This window comes from Adiantum capillus-veneris, chromosome 18 (assembly GCF_014529385.1).
Source record: "Adiantum capillus-veneris isolate H3 chromosome 18, ASM1452938v2, whole genome shotgun sequence".
Taxonomy (NCBI): Eukaryota; Viridiplantae; Streptophyta; class Polypodiopsida; order Polypodiales; family Pteridaceae; genus Adiantum; species Adiantum capillus-veneris.
The window spans coordinates 18,286,639-18,311,178 of record NC_140948.1 but is presented as its reverse complement, the minus strand read 5'-3'; the positions used below and the strand labels follow the sequence as shown (position 1 = coordinate 18,311,178).

The 24,540-nt window shown below is 46.4% G+C and overlaps 1 protein-coding gene across 1 annotated transcript in view; it reads left to right on the top strand.

Moving 5' to 3' along the window:
• Nucleotides 1-265: 265 nt before the first annotated feature.
• LOC147435299 (uncharacterized) overlaps nucleotides 266-24,540 on the top strand; it is an 88,940-nt gene continuing 64,665 nt past the window's right edge. Inside the window, exons 1-2 of the mRNA XM_086488379.1 lie at nucleotides 266-412; nucleotides 11,381-11,489. Of these exons, the coding sequence (XP_086344505.1) occupies nucleotides 338-412; nucleotides 11,381-11,489 (184 nt within the window). The 5' untranslated portion in view covers nucleotides 266-337. The remainder of the gene's footprint in view (nucleotides 413-11,380; nucleotides 11,490-24,540) is intronic.

The following is a 24,540-nucleotide window of genomic DNA, read 5'->3' as shown; positions in this document are numbered from 1 at the left end:
TAAGCAAAGATAATCATAGATGCATCTATTATAATCACTTCTTGAACACAAAAATTAAGATATCTTAAGCAAGGTCTTGCAATAAAGTGCCCAAGTACACAATCTAGTTGCGACACATGAGATGAATAACTCATGATTTTCACGTGTGAATGTCACATCTTTTGTCAAATGGTTATAATTTTTCTAAAAGAGGTATTCTTAGTATTGCAAAGAATCAAAAATTTAAAAAAGAAGCATTTTGGGAATTATCAAAATTAGAGGAAATTACCGCGTTCTTTTACTCTCTCTCTCTCTCTCGGTTTCTTGGCTTCACAGTAGATGCACATGCAACTTGCGAATGATGGTGGGCATTACAGAAGCCATGTTGAAACGGCGTGCGGAACACAATGACGGAGTATTGTACACCTTGGAGGTACGTCACACACACACACACACACACAGAGAGAGAGAGAGAGAAAGAGAGAGAGAGAGAGAGAGAGAGAGAGATGAAATGAAATGAAATGATATACGTCTACAAAAGGCCAAAATGACCTATGAGACCAAACTGATTACAATGGTGAGTCTAGTACCAAGTCTGGGTACAAACAAAGAAAACTACAAACTAGAAACTGAGATAGGAGTGCTACCGACTCCTATGGGTGGCTGGTAAGCTAAGCAATGGTATATGTCACAAAGGTACAAAATGGGGATAAGTGTCACCATGATACAATATAGCAGTAGCATGAAGTCTATCCTGATCGACACTCTGGGTGTCGTGGTAGAATCCTGTGGATCCTTTGCTGCAATCTTCGTCGGTGTTGCATGGCTCCCCTCCTCCGTCGTGGTCGTTTCGATCTCCCCAACTCTATAGCTCGGTCAATGAGAGTACCACTGGTGTGTGTATGGGTGGGAACCGAGCTCTGTGGTGGTGGTCGCCCCTCTGCCTCTGTGATACTCGGACTAAAGAAATCTGAGATGCGTCTCTGGGACTGTCTCTGTCTATGCCCTCTCAATAGAGAGTCCCTATGTCTCTGTATCTCAAGTAGAAATAATCCGAGACATCTCTGATCCTGATATCTCACGACTCTATCTAACGAGTCAAAACCATCTTTGCATAAGCAGTGAAAACGTCCCCCTGTCTCATAGTAGACTGTGCAATGACATATGTAGTGAAGCTCTGTCTCTGGCTCTGCATGGCATAACTCACATATCCTATTGTCTGCTGGTATGCCTCTGAATCTACCTGTCTCAATCCCAAGCTGGTGTGAAGATGTGCGTATCTGGCCTATGGCACATCGTAACCCATGAGATAGATGTGTGTCCATGTAGCTGGGCCGTGTGACAAATCCGTCTGTCGTGAGTTGGAGAAGATGCTCTCTATAGAAAGTCCTCTTCGTACCCAACTCCCGTGATGGCTCTATCCACGTCCTCCCAGTATCAAGCTGGATAAGATCTTGCCGAATGAGTCTAGTAATCTCCATCCGTGTAAGAGCCAAAGATGGTGCATCAAGAGAATACTGGAAAGGGGGCAGCCCTTCCATGTTGAAACTATGCCTCTGAAACCATGAGCTCATCTGTGCATACCAACATGATGTATATGAGAGAGAGAGAGAGAGAGAGAGAGAGAGAGAGAGAGAGAGAGAGAGAGAGAGAGAGATCATGTTGGTGAAGAGTCAACTTGGGACCAAGATGTATAGCACCAACAGGATTTCTGGTCTCAAGTTGACTCTCTCCCCCAACGTGATTTCTAGTCCCATGGCAAGGCCCTGTGAATTGTGAAGCCACCCACTTCCTCTAATAGGAAAATGGTGACTTAGATGCTTTTTCAACCCCTCAGCCTAAGTCACTTGCTTTTGGTACCTTTTTTGTATATCTCTCTAGCCTATTTTCTGAATTTTCTGTCTACCTTTTTTGTTTGTGAAATCATTAGTCATCTTCATTTTTGTTGCAATTTTGTGGGCGCCCAAATTTGAACTATTATTGTATAGTGAATCCGACAAAGAGGACAAGATTCCACCAACTACCTATCTACGAGTGAGAGAACGGAGAGAACCAATGGAGACTCCAACAAGAGCAAGCCTCCTTTCGAGGAATCAGGAGAGAACAACGGCAAGTTTCCATTGGATCTTGATAGAGTACAAGCACTAGTTGCTGGTTGATACCTGTGGGAAGAGAATGATCAAGTACTCCAAGGACTACTTCATGTATTTGAAGAATCATCGCTTGATGAGGTTGATTGAAGATGTCTTTCTACATGAAGCATCCAACTTCGTTTTACTGAGAATAAATTTATCATTCCCCCTAGATATATGGACATGCATCTCCCATGGGTTGAGATCTGTCATTGCTCAAATACGCACCCCGTTGCACCACTTGGAGATAGAGGTTGAGAGATACAATGGAGTGCCTTCAGAGCAGCACATGTGCCGAGTTAGTACAAGGAGCATTTCATCTGCCAGTGTGGTGCTTATTATGAGGTAAGAGGACGTTTCCATTGCTTATTCAAGAGGGATTTGGACCACTTTCTAGAGTCATGGACTACTCAGATCAGAGGTAGCTTGGTTGATACTTGCTAAAGATTAATAGACTCATGGATACCCTTCTGAGAGATAGCACACCTCTGCATCGAGAGCCTTTACCGAGACAGATGACAGATTTTTAACCTCCCAGGGTGACATGCAGCGAACAGCCTGTAGCGGAGATAATTGTCGTGCTCTCTATAGTGGGTGCTCCTCAGTGCAGTGTGTGTGAGATCTCACTCCCAGAATGGAACCACAGAAGACAATGAAGAACAGAACAACAATAGCGAGACTCAGTAGTGAAACCTGAACAATATGAACATCGACTAACACAAAGAAACCAATACAGACTGGCATGGCAGCACACTCAGCTCCAGCCCAGAACTCATGGGTACAATGGTGGTGTCGAGGCTCAGTTGTGCAAGGATCGTGAAGACGTGTTGTACGTGAACTCAACTCAAAACCATAAACTTCAGACTACTGACCACACAAAGTAGATGATGCTAATAATGTCAGATGACTGGAATGAACCACACATATGTATCTCCTAGAGAGCCACCAACAGCTAGTAGATATCCCAATCCAGATAAGCCTATCTCCAAGTTGAGGTGGTGGTGATCTGCCACGGTGTCCACTAGACCACCATCCGTAACACTTGCCACGTGTCATTGCCCAGGCGAGAGTCCGTCCAGTGTGAACTCAAGCCCAACTGCAACTAACTGCCTGTCTTGTGTCAGTGACACTGAAGCTCTGCTACAGATTGCCTGCCACAAGACCACTCACCGTCTCGGTGAGAGGAACATTGAAACTAGCAGAGACCATTGACATTAGCAGGAAAAGGTTATCAACCCGACTGGAGCTTTGCGGAGAAGAAATGAAGAAGTGTATGTTTTTGCAGAATATAAGGAAGAAGTAGGTAACGTGCCACAGTGAGATAAGCTGACAGAGAGCAGAAACCGAAGAGGGCCCTCCAAATTTAGCCAGTTGTCTGCAAAGCAACCCGCCAACTGGTCTGGAAGTTTTTTTTTTTTTTTCCGCACTAAAGCCGGTATTCTGTTGCAAAAAGCTTCAAATTTTGGCTGAAAACCAGGGAGATTGTCAAGTCTGTCAGAGTAGGAATGAGAGGAAGGTGTAAGGGCTAAGGGGGTGGGTTAGGGTTGGTGAGGGACGAGGGGAGAGCGGGAGGGTAGGGGCGAGAGGGGGTGGGTAGGGGCGCGGAGAGAGTGAGGGGGTGGGTAGGGGCGAGTGAGGGGAGGGTAGGGGCGAGGAGAGAGTGAGGGGGAGGGTGGGGAGGTAGGGGCGAGAGGGGGTGGGTAGGGGCGAGGAGAGAGTGAGGGCTTAGAGGGTGGGGGAGGGTTGGTGAGAGACGAGGGGAGAGGGGGAGGGTAGGGGCGATGGTGGGGAGGGCATGGGCGAAAGGGGGTGGGTAGGGGTGAGTGAGGGGAGGGTAGGGGTGAGGAGAGGGTGAGCGGGTGGGTAGGGGCGAGGGGGATGTACTCCGATGTAGATAGGGGCAAGAGGGAGAGGGGGGTGGGAAGGGGCAAGGGGAGAGGGGTAGGGGCGAGGGATTTGAGAAAGGGGCGAGTTGGGAGGAAAGGGTGGGTATGAGGGGAGAGGTAGGTAAGGGATTGGGCGAGGGGTGGTGAGGGCGACAATATGGCAAGATTCCATGTGACAAAGACCTTAAGGCAGAAGCAAAATGTAAGGTGCAGTGGAAGTGAATGTTGAACTTTGCTCAAGATGAGTGCTCCGAACTGTGCTAAGGGTTCCTTTTTCTTACGAAAGGGAGAGCCTTCCGTTCCTTTAGTGAGAGAGTGCAATGATCACAAACAAAGTGGATAAACATTGCAAATGAAGGTGCATGAGACTGAGAGATAGGAGAGAGAAGAATACGACATTAGAATGTTGTCAAAACCCTCCTCTGAAGGCCCCACTCTCTATGGCGAGAGCGGTCTACTTATGATTGCACAAATCTCTACAATGCTTGGACTTGCCGACGATGTCGACGACAATGAGGACGACGACGAGACGGGCTGAAATCTGAAAATGCTAAGGGCTGAAATCTGTAAATCTTTATCTGCTGAATTCTGACTCTATGTCGGTGACGATGTTGATGACGACGATGCAACGACAACGCGCTGAAAACGCAGATGCTGAAATCTGCGTTTTGCCGGGCTGAAATTGCAAACTTTGATGGATCTGATCGTGCGACGAGGATCTGCTGCGGGAAGGTGAGATCTACGAGGTTCGGGGGTTGTTCTGCTATGAGTCTATGCTGAAAACTGAAAACGTTGGTCCTAGGGCTGATTTCATCGCAAAGATCTGCAAAAACGCTGAGGTTGATCTGCAAACCAAAAAACGCTAGGGCTGAATTCTGTTGTCTGGTGAAATCTGCTATGGATCTGCTGATGCAATTGCTAACGCTAGGGCTGAATTATCCTCTGCTGACGCCCGTTTGATGCAGATGCAAAAACGCTGGCTGATCTGGGTTCTTGTTCAAAAACGCTAGCTCTTCTGCTATGATGCAAAAACGCTAGAGAACTTGGGGTCCTGCTGAGAAGTTGCCTATGAGCAATGCTCCTGCTGCCTCTTCTGCCAAAAAGTGCTAGCGCTAGGTTTCTATATATACAAACTTAGCATCTTTTTGCCCTACCTACTTTCCAACAAAAGTCACTTAAAAATAATAAGTGAAAAATGTCAAAAATAGGAAAAATAGGTCTATGCATTGTAAAAATGCTCTTGATGGGTTGTGATGGAAATCTGGTGGTCATGCTGTGTGCAACCAGAGGATATGCATCTATTCTAAGTGTCTGGACATGCACGATCTGCGAACAGACTCACAAAAGTGCCAGATCACTTCCTATTCTAGACTGACTTGACTGAACTGAACCCTGGTCATGCTGTAGCTTGTCCACGGACACATAGATTTGGATGTGTCACGTGACATCCCCTCCTTTTCAAAGTAAGGTATTGGTACCGAACTGTATGGCCTGGAGGGAGATCGCCAATAATATCCGGAATCTTGGAAAGGACTCTTCGCCGGCCCACTCTGATGTGTGGGTTGTGCGATACTTGAACTTCATAAAGGTCTGTAATGCCTTCTTCTTTGGTCCGCACCGAAAGCGACACAAAGTCTTTTGAGACTCCTTCGATGCTTCAACTTCGTCGATAGTCATGTGTCTATCTTCTTCAAGAATCTCCGAGGTTGAAAATTTCTGAAACCACTTCCAACATAAAAACATGAACATACCCATTCCTTGTAAAGTGACTGGGAAAATTCTAGTCATCTTTAAAGATTGTGCATGCAATGTAGATGAACAAAGAGATGGAGTGCCAAACAGTTCATCAAACACATGCAAACAATGGGGTCGAATTTTGACTTTCCGATCTAAATCAATCAATTGTGGCAAAACACAATGGAAAAGCCTATGCTTGATGCTCAATCTTTCTTGTGCTTTGTCGGATACTGTGTCATGCCAAGGAAGAGACGTGGAATGTGAATTCCTTGGGTGCAAACATTTCATCTTTTCATGAATCATCCGCATACATCCGTGCTCATTCATGAGTGAATCGTGCTCATCGTACAATATGTCATGCCTAGGAAAAGGGATCACATAAGGACGGTGAATAAAATACAGGAAAGCATCACGAATGAAACACTCGAACAATACGTACTGACTAATCACTCGTACACATAATACTTCCTGTGGGGGTTCTTTGAAACTCGACTCGAGAGCCAAGATCGGGTCTTCGTGATCGATCGAATCTTCCTGTGGGGATGCTGTGGACCTTGACTCGAGAGCCAAAATCGGTTTGTCATGATTGATCAAATCTGCAATGAGGTTAGCTTTACTAGAACAAGTATCAACTAAACCATCATCTTTGTGAACAATCACATCATCTTCCTGCAAATCATCATGCTCGTGAGAAATCACATCTTGATCATGCAAGTCATCATGCTCATCATTATCATTCAAATCATCATGCAATTCTTCATGTGTGTCATGCTTTGGAGAAGAAGAGACGAAGAGAGTCTCCTTTTCTAGAATCTCTTGCATCTGTGCCTGCACTTGAGAAAAGAGTCGCAACATCTCTTTCATGTGTCGGGCGTTCTGTTCGGCCGCCAAGCGCGCTTGCTCACGCTCACGCTCCATGTCGGCCTTTCTTTCTGCTTTTCTTTTTGCCTTTCTTACTTTGGCTTCCAAGCGGGCTTGCTCGCTCGCATGTGCTATGGTTGCCTTTCTTTCTTGGTACTTACGCTCTATGGCTGCGATTCTTTCTTTGCTTTCTAACTTCCTGTCCATCATCCTCTTGTCGAAAGCCTCCATAGGAATTAGTGCAATTTTTTGCGTAGATGGGGAAGGGGGAGGGTTAGAAAAACCTCCTGCTGCGGAAAACTCTTCTTCGCCACTCCCATACTCACCACCTCCATGCGAAGTATCTATTCTGCTTCGGGTGATGACCATCCACTGAAGTCTTGGGTTCTTAAGTTCACGAGGAACTTGGGTTCTTGTGGATCTTGGTTTTTTGAGGTTCTTGAGTTCTTGAGGTTCTTGAGTTCTTCTTTCGCTTGCAATCTGTGTTAGAGAAGGATCTTCTCTTCACCTGAGCTATACTCTTCCCTGTGGGCGCACCCCTTGGCGGCCTTGCCCTCACACCAAGGTTGCTTTTTCCCACCTCACGTCGATTGGCCGGCCGCTAAGTGCATGGTCCACTCTCAATGAGTGAAAAGAGGCACAAGAGGAGGCTGGACAAGCCCTTCTTTCTTGGGTTTCCTGTCACTCTTCAAAAACACGATTAGGAATCGACACGCCCAAGAGGATTTGGGTTACGTGCGACCGCAACTAGCAAAAAAAATTATGTGGTTCTTTCCTTGAGTGATACAGAACACTGCCAAAGCTCTGATACCAATGTAAGGTGAAGCAGAAGTGAATGTTGAACTTTGCTCAAGATGAGTGCTCCGAATTGTGCTCGAGGGTTCCTTTTTCTTACGGAAGGGAGAGCCTTCTGTTCCTTTAGTGAGAGAGTGCAATGATCAGAAACAAAGTGGATAAACACTGCAAATGAAGGTGCATGAGATTGAGAGATAGAGAGAGAAGAATACAACACCAAAATGTTGTCAAAACCCTCCTCCGAAGGCCCCACTCTCTATGGCGAGAGCGGTCTACTTATGATTGCACAAATCTCTACAATGCTTGGACTTGCCGACGATGTCGACGACGATGAGGATGATTGAAATCTGAAAATGCTAAGGGCTGAAATCTGCAAATCCTTATCTACTGAATTCTGACTCTATGTCGCTGACGACGATGCAACGACGACGCATTGAAAACGCAGATGCTGAAATCTACGTTTTTCGGGTTGAAACTGCAAACTTCGATGGGTCCGATCGTGCGGCGAGGATCTACTGCGGGAAGGTGAGATCTGCGAGGTTCGGGGGTTGTTCTGCTATGAGTCTATGCTGAAAACTGAAATTGCTGGTCCTAGGGCTGATTCCATCGCGAATATCTGCAAAAACGCTGAGGTTGATCTGCAAACCAAAAACGCTAGGGCTGGCTGAGTTCTGCTGTGTGATGAAATCTGCTATGGATCTGCTGATGCAACTGCTAACGCTAGGGCTGAATTCTCCTCTGCTGTCTGATGCAGATGCAAAAACGCCCGGCTGATGAAATCTGCTATGGATCTGCTGATGCAACTGCTAACGCTAGGGCTGAATTCTCCTCTGCTGTCACCCGGCTGATGTAGATGCAAAAACGCTGGCTGATATGGGTTCTTGTCCAAATTTGCTAGCTCTTCTGCTGTGATGCAAAAACGCTAGAGAACTTGGGGTCTTGCTGAGAAGTTGCCTGTGAGCAATGCTCTTGCTGCCTCTTCTGCCAGAAAGTGCTAGCGCTAGATTTCTATATATACAAACTTAGCAAATTTTCCCTACCTACTTTCCAACAAAAGTCACTTAAAAATAATAAGTGAAAAATGTCAAAAATAGGTCTATGCACTGTAAAAATGCTCCTGATGGGTTCTGATGGAAATCTGATGGTCATGCTGTGTGCAACCAGAGGATATGCATCTATTAAGTGTCTGGACATGCACGGTGTGTGAACAGACTCACAAAAGTGCCAGATCACTTCCTATTCTAGACTGACTTGACTGAACTGAACCCTGGTCATGCTGTAGCTTGTCCACGGACACATAGGGTTGGATGTGTCATGTGACACAAAAACCAAAGCCACCTTCTCAGTTCCAAAGCCCTGTATGCTGCAGAGAATGACTAGAATGGCAATAGAAATAAAGACAACATATTCTTCTTGTAACCGTTCTTTTGGAAGCTTGTCGAAGGGAAGGTCATCGTATACAGAGGAGAGCTTTGGTTTGGTGGGAGAGTCAGACATCGAGGAGGCTGAGGTGAAGGCTTCCACTGCCACATTGGCTACTAGCTTGAATGGCACACTTGCTGCTGGCTTAGGGGGCTTTCTGGGTTCAGTTACAGTAGAAACGTTGGAGGAGAATGTATCTTGAGGCAAAGATTGAATAGAGACCCCATAACAAGGCATCAACTTGGTAGCGTCCAACCACTCCAGCAGATCTTCGTGTGACCCTTCAGGTTTCTTGTTCAAGGTTGGTTTCCATTGACAAGGAACTTTGCTGCACTACGGGATCCATACCTCCTCCTAGGCGATTAGGTTGCATTGGGGAGCTAGGAGTATGTATCCACATGGCGTCGTTTCCCCAATCATGAAGCGCTTTAGTGTGGCGCAGACATGGTCTACCGATGAGCAAAGGAAATCCGCCCTCAACCTGGGGAAGACGAACCACAACAAAATCTAAGATAAAGGTGAAGTCTTGTACCTGTAGAGGCACCTTGTCCACTATGCCCACTGGGTAGATTGTCCTCTGGTCGGCCAATGTAACTGTGAAGGGAGCAGGGCGGGTAGGCTGTAGACCTAAAGCTAACATAGGTTGATGCCAGATCCACCATCCACTATCACTCCTGAGAATTGTCGCCCCAAGACGGACACGGTGAGACGAGGGCTTCTATAGTCCGTAAGGAAAACAGCGTGATGGGATATCATGTAGGACTCTAATGGTTGCACTGGGAGGTGCCCGCCACTCGAACTTGCTCTGGGGTAAAGTGACTTAATAACTGCAATGGTCACTTCGAAAACTCGCATCTAGCCGAAGCATGTCATAGAGTGACTTGTTGGAAAGCGTTCTTCAAGATTGTCTCTGTTGTAAGCTTTTCTTTTTCTACCAGTGGTTTCTCTGGTACCTTGATCTATTGTAGATCAGCAACTGCTTCCAAGAAAGCTTCATCAATATTGGACAACAAGGATTTGGATCCTTGCTTGGCACTGGGGGATGGCTTGTCAATAGCTGGAAACGGGGTATCCACTGGTGTGAGAATGTGTGGGGGAGTTGAACTTGCTGGAATGCTAAGACCGAGAGCGGCTCTCTGGGCCCGAGTGAAGGCCCGCTGGCTCCTCTACCGACTGCAGCTTATTTTGAGGGGTAACCACATGTGCAGAAGGGGGCGGTTGAGGAATGGTGCTAACTGCTATCAGATTGAGCTTGGGAAAGGTAAACTCATTTTGGCTTTGACTTGGGCTCGAAGCCGTGGATGCACGAAGTTTAGGACAATCCTTACTGTAGTGATCCTTCGCTTTAGGGCAATGACGGCAGAGAGGGGACCCTTCTGGCAGGGGGCATTTGCTTTGGTAATGTCCATATTCCCCGCATCTGTAGCACAAAATGGGCCAATTCAATGGGCGAGTCGAAGGGCGAGGTGGTCCTTGCTCCTAGTGCAGGGCCAATACCTCTGGGCACGGAACTACGCCGGGCCGTGTCAATTTTGTGAACTGTTTTGAAGTGAATCTCTGCTGTGTCGCGGTAGAATCTTGACATGGGGTGTCCAAGTTTGTTACAATCTCCAAGCTGAGGTGGTGGTGATCTGCCACGGTGTCCACTAGACCACCACCTGTAACACTTGCCACGTGTCATTACCGAGGCTAGAGTCCGTCCAGTGTGAACTCAAGCCCAACTACAACTAACTGTCTGTCCTGTGCCAGTGACAATGTAGCCCTGCTACACAGCCAGAGCTCCTACAGTGGGCATCCTAGTGGATAGAGCCATTACCCTCTCCGCCATTACCCTCTCCTCTTTACAGTTTGATATCTTATATTGTAGCCTCCTGTCACTATTTGATGCCCCTTGTCACCCTCCTTGCATGCATTCCATTTTACTAGTTCTCAGGCCATCTTTTATTCACTGTTATTCCAGAAAGTGTTTCACACATATAATTGTTGTAAGTTTTGGTCTCATAGATCATTTTTGCCTTTTGCAGATGTTAATACAACATTTCATTTCTCTCTCTCTCTCTCTCTCTCTCTCTCTCTCTCTCTCTCTCATTGGATAGATCTTTGAGGTCTCTTGGAATTGTTTCTAATCTCTTCTTCTCTCTTTTTTTGTGCCATACTTCCATCTTCTGTTGCATACTTTGCATTATGTTCATCATTTGGTATCGTGTACTCTTGTATGTTTACCATGCTCTCTACTATGTCTGCCATGTTTGTGCGGTTGCCTATTTGTATGCTGTTGTCTTTTGATTGAGGCTTCTTGAACACCACATAGAGGCACCCACTATAGAGAGAACAATTGTGCGCACACACATTTTTTTGTTACAAGAGCAAGTTCAGTTATTTTCTAATACTTCATTTAAATTGCATTTGATGTTTGATTACAAAATTATGAAAGTAAGAAGTGCATTTGGAATGAATTTGCACACAAGTTTGCTCTTACTAACTTGTATTATGTTGTTGCCTCTTCCTTGTTCTATTTCTTCTTCTAGAGAGTGTTTTTCAAAAAGCCGTGATTTTCCTTTTCTGTAGGAGCTTGTGCTGCAAGAGGAAGGGCTTGACAAAATCGACAAGATTCTTGGGACATTGTGTCCTCACTTGAAGCACTTGTACATGCCAAACAATCTTATACCTCGTATAGGTAGGTTCAACTCAAAAAGCAATTTTATACTTCTTATGCTATAATGGTATGTGTATATGAATTCTTGCAACCGCTTTATGAATGCGTCATTGCATTGTAGGGTCATTTGTGTTTTCCACTTTCGATTACCTTGCCATTCTTATGCCCGACTTCTCAATAAAGAGACTTGCGCTATGCTTAGCCATAGAGCAATCATTAATAAGTGCAATTTGCCACTTGATTGGACTTATTAAATGATTGTTTCCCCAATGATTATAGTATTTTGCAAATCCAGTCTTGTCACCTTGTGAAAATCTCATATGATGGTTCATATCATGATTAAGGGAACCTTGCAAGTTAGTAGGGATGTTGAAGTATTTGGTCATTACTATTTGTGGTAGAACAATGGGTTTTCCCCCCCAGATAATTTGCATCTCTATCTCTGGAAAAAGCTGGAATTTTTTTGAGATATTGACAGAAACATATGCATACATTCACATATGCTAGAGTTTTATCATTTTCTAGATTCACTTATGTATTGCCCCATATCTCTAGGATTAAGGAGGGACAGTTGTTTTGTGGCTGCTTACCTTTGCGATGTTGTTTTCTCAGGTGTAAGCTATGTTTGGAGTCATGTCTATGCCTGGTGGCTTAGTATAGGGTTGATGTTTTTTTTTTTGGCTTACATGCTAGTCTTCCTAGTGTCCAAAACTGTTTATTTTCAAGGTGTCATGGGTTTTCTAGTATTATACTATGTTTTGTATCGTATCTTATGGGCTGTCATGGCCAAGTGGTGCAGATGGGTGCAACACATACTTAAGTGCTATGCCAATCATCCCTTGTACACATCTTGTGCAACGATATCAAACCAGCATGTTTGCACTCTCTCCACTTGCTGCTATTCAAGTGAAACCAGCTGAAGCTATTGAACAGGTGGTGAAACACTACACACTCTCAATACAGCACCAAACTTGACATGACCCAAGACAAGACAAACACCTGCACTGAGCAAGAGAGACGTAGTTCCCCAGTGAAATGTATTGGCCCCTAAGGTAGGGGCCTACTGTATTTCTTTCTTTGTTGATGCTTCAAGATGGTTACCCTGGCTCTGTGAACACAGAGAGACCTCCAGTTGTATCTTTATACAAAACTGGATGTTATGCTCACTTAAATGAGTTGTGGCTTGCTCAAAGAAATTGAGTTACAATGTTTAATAACTAAAAATCTCCCAAGTTGAGAAAATATTTTGAAAGCATTTGTGTAGAAAGGACCGTATGACTGCCACATCAGTGTTTGCATTGTCTGTGCTACATCAGCAGTTAGGACGTTATGTGCAATGTTATCAATACCTGTGGTCCATGTAATGTCAGCAATGTGAACTCTATGCCACATCAGCAATCGAAACCCATTTTTATACGTATATACATGGAAGTCCAATAGGCAAAGTATTGTCGGCTTAATACTTGAGGTGTGCTAAATTACACAGCTGTATGACTGATGAATCCAAATGTGCTGATTTGTTCACAAAAGTGGAGTGTCTCCTCTCTATGCAAGATACACTGGATCAGACTTAACGATTGAGACTTCTTAGACTTTTGGGCATGGTAGGGTCCATACCAGAAGCTTCAAGGTTGCCAAGTCACCCTCCTCCAACCACTTGGCATCTGAACCTTACCAAGTATTTCCTAATCACCTTGCCTTTCACCTTATTTTCTTCTAGCTGTTCATGTGCAATCATATCATTGACATGAAAAGGTAGACGAAGATACACATGAAAAAGATTGTGAATGTACCAATTATCGGTAGCTGTACTTTGTAAGACATGCCAGAAACCCTCTATGTGATCTGGAAAGGTCTACAATATTGCTTACTTATGCTTTTATTGAGACTTCTGAAGAGTCTCCTTGACTTTGGTGAAAGATGTAGCCAAATTTTCCACGAAATGGTCTGCCTCAAAGATCTGTATTTAGTGCACAAAGTTGGTGAACTTTTCTTGCCACTTTCAACAATTTCAAACAGTGGGCTGTTGCTGCATGCAAACTTCACCCTGGAAGATACTTGTCTTACTCGGACTTATGGTCTAACACATAACAACCGTGCTCCTTTGGCTCCTCTGCATGTGTAGTCTGCAAACTCATCATCTATAGGCCAAATAAAGTAGGCGATAACGGGTGCCCTGAAGTGGGTAGATTAACCCCCAAAAGTCCTCACTCTGCCAATGAACGTCTCATACAATGCAGTGATCTTCTTGTTGGAGAAATGTCATCACCAAACGGTCCCCTCTCATGGTTGTAGGCATAGTTGGCCGTGCATTTGCATTTCCGTGGACCTTTATTATTCAATTGATCCCTTTTTTGTCCAATTGCCCCATTTTTAAAAGAGGTGGCACATTTATAGCTCTTATTCCACGTGTCATTATCTTGATAATGTGGCAGCTTTATCATGAGCTTGGTCACCCCCTATTTGTGTTAAAGCCATGGAAGACTTGAAGGCACCAAAGAATACCCAGCTTATGGCAACAAGAAAGGGTACAAAGTACAACATCAAGGATGCTAACTCTTTCTAGCGGCAAAAGCAGTGGAAGAAGCTGTAGCAGCAACAGTTATTGCCATAGTCAGTGTTACCGAGGAGCGTCATCCCATGGGCAGGGAACGCTAGAGCGGCATTCCAGGGGGTGTTCCATGGATTGGAACGGCCCGGAACGGCAAGATGTTCCGGACAGGCATGTGATACCGGAACGGCCGGCCCGGAATGGACCAGAATGGCTCGGAACTGCCCAAAACGGCTTGGAATGGGCAGATTTTCAGATTTGGGTGTTTTATCTTGTGAGCCTCCCCCTTATTAAATGCCCCTCCCCCCACCCCTTACCTTCACAATGCACACAAGCTTTGAAGGGACAAGGCTCAAGCTCTACTCTCTCAAGTCTTGACTCTCAAGCTCTAGTGAAACGAACAAGGAGAAAGGATCTCCCGGCCACATAGACCGCCTACAGACACGCGTCGGACGAACCACCCGACCATAGCCACCATTCGGCAGCTCCCTCGTGTTGGGGCCAGCGTCCGAGGACGTAGGCGTGCACCTGTAAGACCGGGCGTCCCATACCACCCGGCCTCACCTCCTCGAGGTGACCTCGTGCACTCCTAGCCTCGCGGGCTAACCATTGGCACTCTGCCAGTGGGGGTCGATAATTGTAAATGAGGCCTTGGCCTCCCTTTTATAATAATGGCCGGTCACACTGGCCGGGTTCACACTACGTCCGCCCGGACACTGGACGTCCATCCCGACGACATCTGGGCTAGATCCCCTCTCCTGTGAGTGGGACATAACATCTAGCCTCTTTCAAGCTTTCAAGTCTAGACTCTCGACTCTACAAGGCTAAAATCTCTCCCCCCCCTCTCTCTCTCTCTCTCTCTCTCTCTCTCTCTCTCTCCATTCAAGCTCTCTCCCTCTCCCCCTCCCTCTCTCCCCCTCTCTAGCTCTCAAGTCTACATGACACACGTTTGCCATAGTAAGGTTGAATGGTCTTCATATCAAGTTTTTTGTGAGTATTAGGGTCAAAGTACTCTGATGCTACCTCTATTCAATCACACAGAGCTAAAAATTGCATTATTTAGGTGTTTTTGTGCCTCCCGTTCCGCGACGTTTCCGTTCCGGACCCCTCGCCGTTCCCCTGCTCCGTGGGATCCCGTCACCATTCTCATTCCACGTTCCGGGTAACTTTGGCCATAGTATATGCCCAATTATGTGTCCAATTATTTTGGACACATATGATTTCTTCCTATGTATCCAATTATCCTGGAAGAAATCCTGGCTCAATCCATGGATGCAGCGGGACGGTTATGGGGCTTTTAGAGCCCCTTGCTCATATATATGCGAGGTTTGTATAATGCAAATTGAAGGACATTGCTTATGGCCACTCCTTATGATCAGCTGATCTATGGAGGGTCTAAAGAACGAGGTCAAGTTTGAAGTTTGACACCTTTCATGGTACACAAGATGAGTCAAATGTGATCACGTGGCACCCCACTTAAAAGGCCCCAATGGACCTTAAGGCCTATTGAAAAAAAGCAAGGGCAAGGGCGTCGCCTTTCACATTGCCTCAGTGTTTGGTCTCGCCTACGCTCCATTCTCATTTGCCATTGTAGCAACAAACACAGATAGAGGATTCTGCTCTACCACAGAGGGACTCGACGGAAGGCCCCTCGCCCGACTCCGCGGAACCCACCATCCGACTTGCTCTTTTGCCGACAAGGCAAGCGAGCTTAGAGGTAGAGGTGGCGCGCCTTCATGCCACCTCTATTACCTGCAAGATTCTCGGCACCAGACGAGCAGAGGAAAAGTCATGCCTCCTCCCCTCCCATTCCACCACTAGCCCCCCTGCTTCCTCACCCTCTCCTTCTCTTGCCCCACAGCCGGCCCAGGGTGAAGGACCTTCATCATCTGCTAGGAGGTCTCTTGGCAACGCTTTTGCCATGAGCTGCTTGGCGAGAGAGGAGTAGACTTTCCTGCGGACCCCCCTTCTGGTGCAGACGTCTCCCTTGGGGATTGACGAGTTTCGACATTCGTTGTCGGTGGGACTTCTTTGCCTACAACTTCACACGATTCCTCGGCAACTCTTCACCAGACTTTGAAAGTGCGGCTTGCTTCAAAGTCCATGTACTATTTCTTGCAGCTAGAGGGATAGAGGCCCTAAACACATCGGTCGGTTTCTCTTTTCCTCTGTGTGGCAAGGACCAATCGGAGTGGACTCTTGGACTCCGTGATGACTGGCTTCAGGCTCAGGCTCTTGAGTTCTCTCACCACACGGGAGACTTGGGGGTTACAGATTTGGTACAGACTCTGTGGCCGTTGGCCAAGTTCTCAATGACACCTCCGGACACAGCAGGATGTAGACATATTGTGGTACACTTTTTTGCTGACACGCAAAGCCCACCATGCTATGTAATATACATTAGGACTCTTGGACAGAGAAGCTAGCCCGACGGACGGCACAGTCTTCTTGGGCCTGGGTTGGACAACCTTTATAGTCATGCCTATCTAGGGGTCGCTCGGATGCGGATTACTCCCCATCCAAGCCGGCCTCGAAGATAGCGAGGTTGGCTGCTGTTGCAGCATCGTTTTTCTCTCATTGACTCCATGAGGATTGTCTCATGGAATGTGCAGGGATTAGGACCACTCCACTTTCAACGCTAGCAAGGTCGGCTGCGGCAGGAGCTTCAGCTATGCCTTGTGGGTGGTGAGATTGATATTCTTATGCTTAAGGAGCATCATCTTTGTGAGATCCGCATTAGACGATGTCGTCAGATTTTGTGTGGTCACTATGAGACAAATTTGGTCAGCTGCATTTGGACCTGGTGTTATTGAGAGAGGGGCATATATGATTATTGTGGACTCATGGCAGCAGGCCATTGTGGGCAGAGGTATTATTGTGTCAGGCAGGGCTCAATGGATTACTATGCAGGTTCAGGGTTGCCTCATGGGCTTCTGAACATATATGCTCCCAATGTGGCAAGTCCACGAGCAGAGTTTGGTCTCATATTGTAGAGTCTTTGTCGCATGCAGAGCAATGGTGTGTTGGGGGAGACTTCAACATGTTGGAGGACCCCTCTGACAGGATTGGAGGTAGCCATGCTATTGTACATGGGGCTGAGTTGGCAGCTTGGGAGCGGTTATGTATGACTATGAGGGTTTCTGATGTTTGGCAGCATTCTGGCTTTGTGAGGCCCCCAGACATCTTCTCTCTCTCACTCTGACCGCAGAATAGGAGGAGTGAATCTATCTTGGATAGATCGCTTCTACGCCACTGACCACATCTGTGACATGGGTGGATTTGTTTGCATTATGGAAAGGACTACTTTTTCCGACCATGCACCAGTGATCCTCATTGTGTCAGACAGACAGGGGAGGGGGAGCACGATGATGCGCATCCCTGAGAGGATCTTGCTAGATCGAGAGCTTAGAGAGCGAGTGGTGGCACTTTGGACAAAGAGCTTGGACATGCAAGACACCCATGCTGGTAGAGTGGCCTCTGGATTTGCTGAGCTTAGTCACTTCTTCCTCGAGGAGTGTGCAGCTCGCTTGGCTGCAACCAGGGAGGAGGAGAAGCGCTTCGACGGGGCGTTGTTTCCTTGCAGAGGATGCAGGAGCATCACCCAGCCAGTCCTTGGTTCCAGGAGGAGATGCAAAAGGCTTGACAGGAGCTGGCTAGCATTGAGGAGAGGTATCATGAGTTTTCCTTCCATCGGCAGGCATCTCAATGGACCTTGGTGGGTGACAGTTATTTGGGGAGTTCTTTGAGACGGTGGGTCCCTGCCATGCGCACACCAATGTCAGTCAGTTGAGAAGACACGACAGGTCAGGTGCTTCAGAGCCTAAGGATATGGGTGCAATTGCTATTGACTTTTATCGTGATTTGCTGTCAGCTGAGCCTCAGTCAGAGCGTTAGGATGCATGCAGAGAGCAGGTTTCGGCACAGATGCCTTGCCTTGTTACTGAGGAGATGCGTCAGAGACTAGAGCTCACCCTCTAACTCGAGGGGCTCCATGAGGCCCTCAGAGCACTCCCCCGAGGTAGCTGTCCAGGGGTGCAACAGACTTGGACCTCCAAGTCGAGAATCTACCGCACACCACAAATATTCACTTCAAAATAGTTCAGAGTTCACAATTGATTCGACATTGGCCCGGCGGAGTTCCGTGCCTAGAGATATTGGCCCCAAAGACTGGCGCCCCTTTTGGTATTTCTTTTTGTATTAATCTATGTTCAAAGTACAGTAGTGTAGGCCTGCTCACACTCAGACTCTGCATCCAGATGCTCTGAGTTGTGAGGCCTTGCCCACATATTTAAAGATTACAAGGGATGCTAAAAGCAGAGCCCCAAAAAGATGAGAATTAAAAGCTTTCAATAAAGCAAAAGAGGCTTCTCTCTCTCTCTCTCAACCTCTTGCGTAGAATAAAGCAAAAAGTCTCTCTCTCTCTCTCTCTCTCTCTCTCTCTCTCTCTCTCTCTCTCTCTCTCTCTCTCTCTCTCTCTCTCTCTCTCTCTCTCTCTGTGTGCAATTGCGTAACCAAAAAGCATGCCCAAAAACTGCCCGCAGGCTGCCGCAATTAGCGCCGAAAATCACAAGCGTCCGTATTGCTGCCACGTGGCAAAGCCTCCGCAAATCACGGGCGTCCGTACTGCAGCCCCGTATAGTCAGCCACGTCATCATTTGATGATTCCCCCGGGGTTCCCACAGGGCAGAGAGTGTGTGTACTGGGAAGCCATGTCACTGTTTGTGACAAGGGGAGGATGGTTTGACTCCTAGTTTCTTCTTGGAGTACTGGGACTTGCTTGGCTCAGATCTTTGCAGTGCATTTCAGTACATCTTGCATACTGAAGAGATGCCTGATAGCATGAGTGAGTGCTTGATTTATCTTATTCCCAAGGAGGAAGGCTCCTCGACCGGATGAGATTCGACAGTGGTGACCCATCACCATCTTGAGCTTGAGGATTCAGCCACTACTAGAGAGCATTATACATGGGAACGAGACAGGTTTTGTCAAGGAGCGTAGTATCCTAGACAACATCTTCACTTTTTGGGAGGCTTCTGTCCTCGCGCGTCTCCGAGGAGAGGATGTGGTGATACTCCTTGATTTTAAGAAGGCTTACGACAAAGTTGACTGGGACTTCTTGGAGGGCACTTGTTAGGTGCAACGGAATGAATGTTTGCGCTTTGCTCAAGATAGTGATCCATATTTGCTCAAGGTTCCTTTTAGTTCTTATGGAAGGGAGAGCCTTCCGTTCTTAATGGAGAGTGCTATGATCACGAACAAAGTGAGTGGACACTGTGCGTGAAAGTGTATGAGACTGAGAGATAGAGAGAAGAGAGATACGACACCAGAGACGTTGTAAAACACTCCTTCGAAGGTCCCACTCTCGTCGGCGAGAGTGGTCTACTTACGATTGCACAAATGGGTACAATGATGATGCATGGACTGATGCAACTTGAGGCTATGTCGGTGACGACGACGGGAATGGAGACACTGACCTAAGGGCTGAAATCTGCAACCTTTTGACTGCTGTCCAAAAACGCTCAACATGCTGTAGCTTGTCCACGGACATAGGGTTGGATGTCTTACGTGACATCCCCTCCTTCTCAAAGTGAGGTACTGGTACCGAACTGTATGGCGTCGAGGGAGATCGCCAATAGCATCCGAAATCCTGGAAGGGACTCTTCGCCAGCCCACTCTGATGTGTGGGTCGTGCGGTACTTGAACTTCATAAAGGTCTGCAACGCTTGCTTCTTTGGGCCGCGCCGAAAGCGACACAAAGTCTTCTGTGGCTCCTTCAATGCTTCAACTTCGTCGAGTGTCATGCTTCTTTCTTCTTCAAGAATCTCCATGGCTGAAAATTCCTGAAACCACTTCCAACACAAAACTATGGACATACCTATTCAATGTAAAGTGACTGGAAAAAATCTTGTCTTCTCTAAAGACTGTGCATGCAATGTAAATGAACCAATAGACGGAATGCCAAACCGTTCACCACATACACGCAAACAATGAGATCGAATCTTTCGCTTATGATCTAGAGCAATCAACTGTGGCAATTCACAACGGAAATGCCCATGCTTGGTGCTCATACTTTCATGTGCTCGTTCTACGAATGTGTCATGCCAAGGAAGAGACATAGAATGTGACTTCCTTACATACATACTTTTCAGCTTTTCATGAGAAATCTGCATACATTCGTGCTCATCCATGAGAGAAACGTGCTCAACATACAAGATGTCATGCCTAGGAAAAGGGATCACATAAAGATGCTGACTAAAATACAAGAAACGATCACGAATGAAACACTCGAACAATGCGTGCGTATCAATCATGCGAACACATAATACTTCCTGTCAGGGTTCTTTGGACTGAGGCTCGAGAGCCAAGATCGGTTCTTTTTGAATGATCGAATCGTCCTGTGGGGGTTCTTTGGACCTCGACTCGAAAGCCAAGATTGGTTCTTCGTGATTGATCGAATCTACAACGAGGTTAGCTTCGCTAGAAAAAGCATCCACTAACACATCATCCTTCTTGTGAACAATCACATCCTTTTCTTGCAACTCATCATGCTTGTGAGAAATCACATCTTGATCATGCATATCATCATGCTTGTCATTAGTATCCAAACCATCATGCTCATCATTATCATTCAAATCATCATCATGCTTCTCATAATCATGCAAATCCTGTGTGTCATGCTTTGGAGAAAAAGAGACTGAGAGAGTCTCCTTCTCATGAATCCGTTCAATCTTGTCCTGCATATTAGCAATGAGAGATGGAGAATGAACAATGTCCTCTCCATGAATGACAATGGGAGAATCACTTTTGGCATTGAGAGTGAAAGTGTTAGCCTCCCAATCAATGAGAGGGTGAACATCACGAAACCATCGAATGCCCAAAATCATATCAGATCCTGAGAGAGGAGAGACAACAAATTTTCTAGTGAAGGCAGCTAGTTGAATTGCAAACAACACACCAAGACACTCCTGCGTGATGAGAGCGTCCATTACGGGAACAAAGCCAGAGACCTCGAGAGGAGATCTCTGACTAACTTCTAGGCGGGATCTCTCAACAAGAGAGGGACTGATCACATCATGCATACTATCTGGATCAAACAATATGACAAAACGCTGCCCCCGACACCTGACCATAACATTTAATGAGAGAATCATCAATGGGAGGGTCAAGAGAAGCTTGGGACACACTCGTGCTATCATTAATTGCATTGACAGAGGAAGTGGGTTCTGTGGATTCTTTAGATTCATTCGATTCAAGCTTAGGACATGTTCTTTTTATGTGACCCTTAATGTGACAATGAAAACGACGACCTTCCTTAGAATAAGTGCTTTGCTCTTCCGATGTGATATATCCTCCTACAATTCCTTGTGCTACCTTTTCATCTGGAGTAAGCTTAGGTTTAGCAATTGTGTTAGCTTTACCCTTAGATTCATTGGAAGAATTCTTTTCTGAGAGACTGTTGGAAGATTGGTTAGAAGAGTTACCATTCTTACCATTCTTACCGTTCTGAGGGTTCTGAGAAGTCTGCGAGGTACTTGTGGACGTTTTGTTCTCCTTAGGCTTTCCCTTGTTGTGCTTCATCTCCTGTGCGAGAGCAATCGCTACCGCCTTGTTGAGATCGATTGGATCGAGCACCTCGACATCGTACTTGATATACTCGTCCAATCCATAAAGGAATGCCTCTTTGCGTTCATCATTCGACTTGCGTAATTGGGTACCTAGCTGCAAAATACGATTAGAAAAAGACATAACCGGCATACCATTTTGCTTGAGAGCGCGCCAATCGTCCTTCAATCGTGCGAGGTACTAAGGTGGCATAAACCGCGCCTTGAGCTTGTCTTGGAAATCAGCCCAATTGAAGGAAAGGGGCGTGAGTTCGTCGGCTTTCTCTAGGTGCGTGGCTAACTGTGCCTCTTGCCATGCGTGGTACCAATTAATGGCATCACCGGCAAGGTACATAGCTGTCGTCAATACCTTGCTATTCCCTGTCTTCTTAGTTGTCGCAAAATAAGCATTAAATTGATGCAACCAAGAATGAATAACCGTAGCATCCATCTTACCATCATACTTACTGAAAGTCAACTTTTCTGTGACTGGGTTGTTGGAATCCGCATCGTGCCTTGCGCCACTTGAGGAACTCCCACGATCTTTGGCCGGTTCGGATTTCGAGGCAAGTACTTGTCGAATCAACTCTTGAGTGCGTAGTTCTCTTTGAGCCTCTCGCTCGATCTCCAAGGCTACTCTTTGAGCGGCACGCTCGGCCTCCAAGGCCGCGCTTCGTGCTGCCGCTTCCTCCTTTCTTTGTTCTTTTCTTTCTTTTCGTTCGTCGCGCTCGCGTTCTAAAGCAATGCGATTTGCTTCTTGTTGTGCGGCAATTCTTTCGTTTCTTTCGTCGCGCTCGCAGTCCTTAGCTTCCTGTTGTTCTGCTTTGCTTGCTAATTGTGCCAACGCAACTCGATTCGTTTCTTCTTGTTGTGCCATCATGTCCAACATCGACTTGACCATCGCCTCCATAGAAGTTGGTACAACTCATGGCGTAGATGGCGAAGGGGGAGAGTCGGAAAAATCTCTTGGTGGGGAGAACTCTTCGTCGCCTCTCTCATGCTCATCACCTGTAGCGAAGTATCCATTCTGCTTCGGGTGACGACTATGCACTATGATCTTTGGTTCTTAAGTTCACGAGGAACTTGGGTTTTTGAGGGTCTTGGGTTCTTGGGTTCTTGAGGTTTTCTTTCGCTTACAAACCGTGTTTGAGAAGGATCTTCTCTTCACCCGAGTTCTACTCCTTTCTACGGGCGCACCCCTTGGCGGCCTTGCACTCACACCAAGGTTGCTTTTTCCCACCTCACGTCGATTGGCCGGCCGCTAAGTGCACGGTCTGCTCTCAATGAGTGAAAAGAGACACAAGGGGAGGCTGGACAAGCCCTTCTTTCTTGGGATTCTTGTCACTCTTCAAAAAACACGATTAGGAATCGACACGCCCAAGCGAACTTGGGTTCGTGGGACCGCAACAAGCAAAAAAAAATTCTTGTGATTCTTGTGGTTCTTTCCTTGAGTGATACAGAACACTGCCAAAGCTCTAATACCAATGTTAGGTGCAACAGAATGAATGTTTGCGCTTTGCTCAAGATGAGTGATCCATATTTGCTCAAGGTTCCTTTTAGTTCTTATGGAAGGGAGAGCCTTCCGTTCTTAATGGAGAGTGCTATGATCACGAACAAAGTGAGTGGACATTGTGCGTGCAAGTGTATGAGACTGAGAGATAGAGAGAAGAGAGATACGACACTAGAGACGTTGTAAAACCCTCCTCCGAAGGCCCCACTCTCGTTGGCGAGAGTGGTCTACTTATGATCGCACAAATGGGTACAATGATGATGCATGGACTGATGCAACTTGAGGCTATGTCGATGACCACGACAGGAATGGCGACACTGACCTAAGGGCTGAAATCTGCAACCTTCTGACTGCTGTCCAAAAACGCTCAAGGCTGAAATCTGCTGCGAGTTGAAACTTTGATTTCGAGGCTGTTTTTATTTTGCTGAAAAACGCTGCTGTTCCTGATGGAAAACGTTGATGTCTGCAGAATTTTAGGGCTGAAAACGCAGGTTTTACCTGTTGCTGAAAACGCTAATTTACTTGCTGTCGTTAGGGCTGAAAACGTTGGTAATTTGCAGCATGTTTTGATGATGAAAACGCTATGTGCAAGGGGAGCGGTCCGGAATCTGCTGAAAAACGCCAAGGCAAGGGAGGTGGCTGGCGATGACGAAAAACACTAGGACAATGGGGGATCTTGCTTGAGGGAGTTGCCCCCAAGGGGTTCTTCCTTGAGAAGTTGCCAGTTGAGCGGTGGAGCTCCTACTGCCTCTTCTGCCATTTAGTGCTAACTTTGGTTTGCTTATATATTTTCTTACCCAATTTGCCCTACCTACTTTTGTTGGAAAGTCACTAAAATTAATAAGTGAAAAATGTCAAAAATAGGTAAGATAGGCTAAATGCACTGGAAAAATCCCCTAACTGATTCTAGTGGATTTTGATGGGAATGCTTATGATCATGTTGTGTGCAACCAGAGGATATGCATCTATACTAAGTAACTGGGCATGCACGGTCTACGAATAGACTCACAAAAGTGCCAGATCACTTCTAATCTAGACTGACTGGAATGACTGAACCGTGATCATGCTGTAGCTTGTCCACGGACACATAGGGTTGGATGTGTCACGTGGCAGCACTCTACGCAGGATGGGTTTCTCAAATGCTTGGATCAGAGGTGTGTCAGCTCTCTACAGGCATGCGCACAGTCAGGTGCTCTTGGCAAGGGGAAGAGGGGAACGCTTCATGCTCACACGTTCAGTCAGACAGGGTTGCCCTCTAGCCTCCTTCCTCTTTCTGTTCTATGCTGAGACGATGAGCAGATTTTTGACTTCACAGCAGGTTGGCTTGCGTGGTTTAGAGCTTCCTATTAGGGGAGACGAGCTACTGGACACTAAGTTTGCCGCTGACTCAGCCTTGTACTTGGAGGGCCA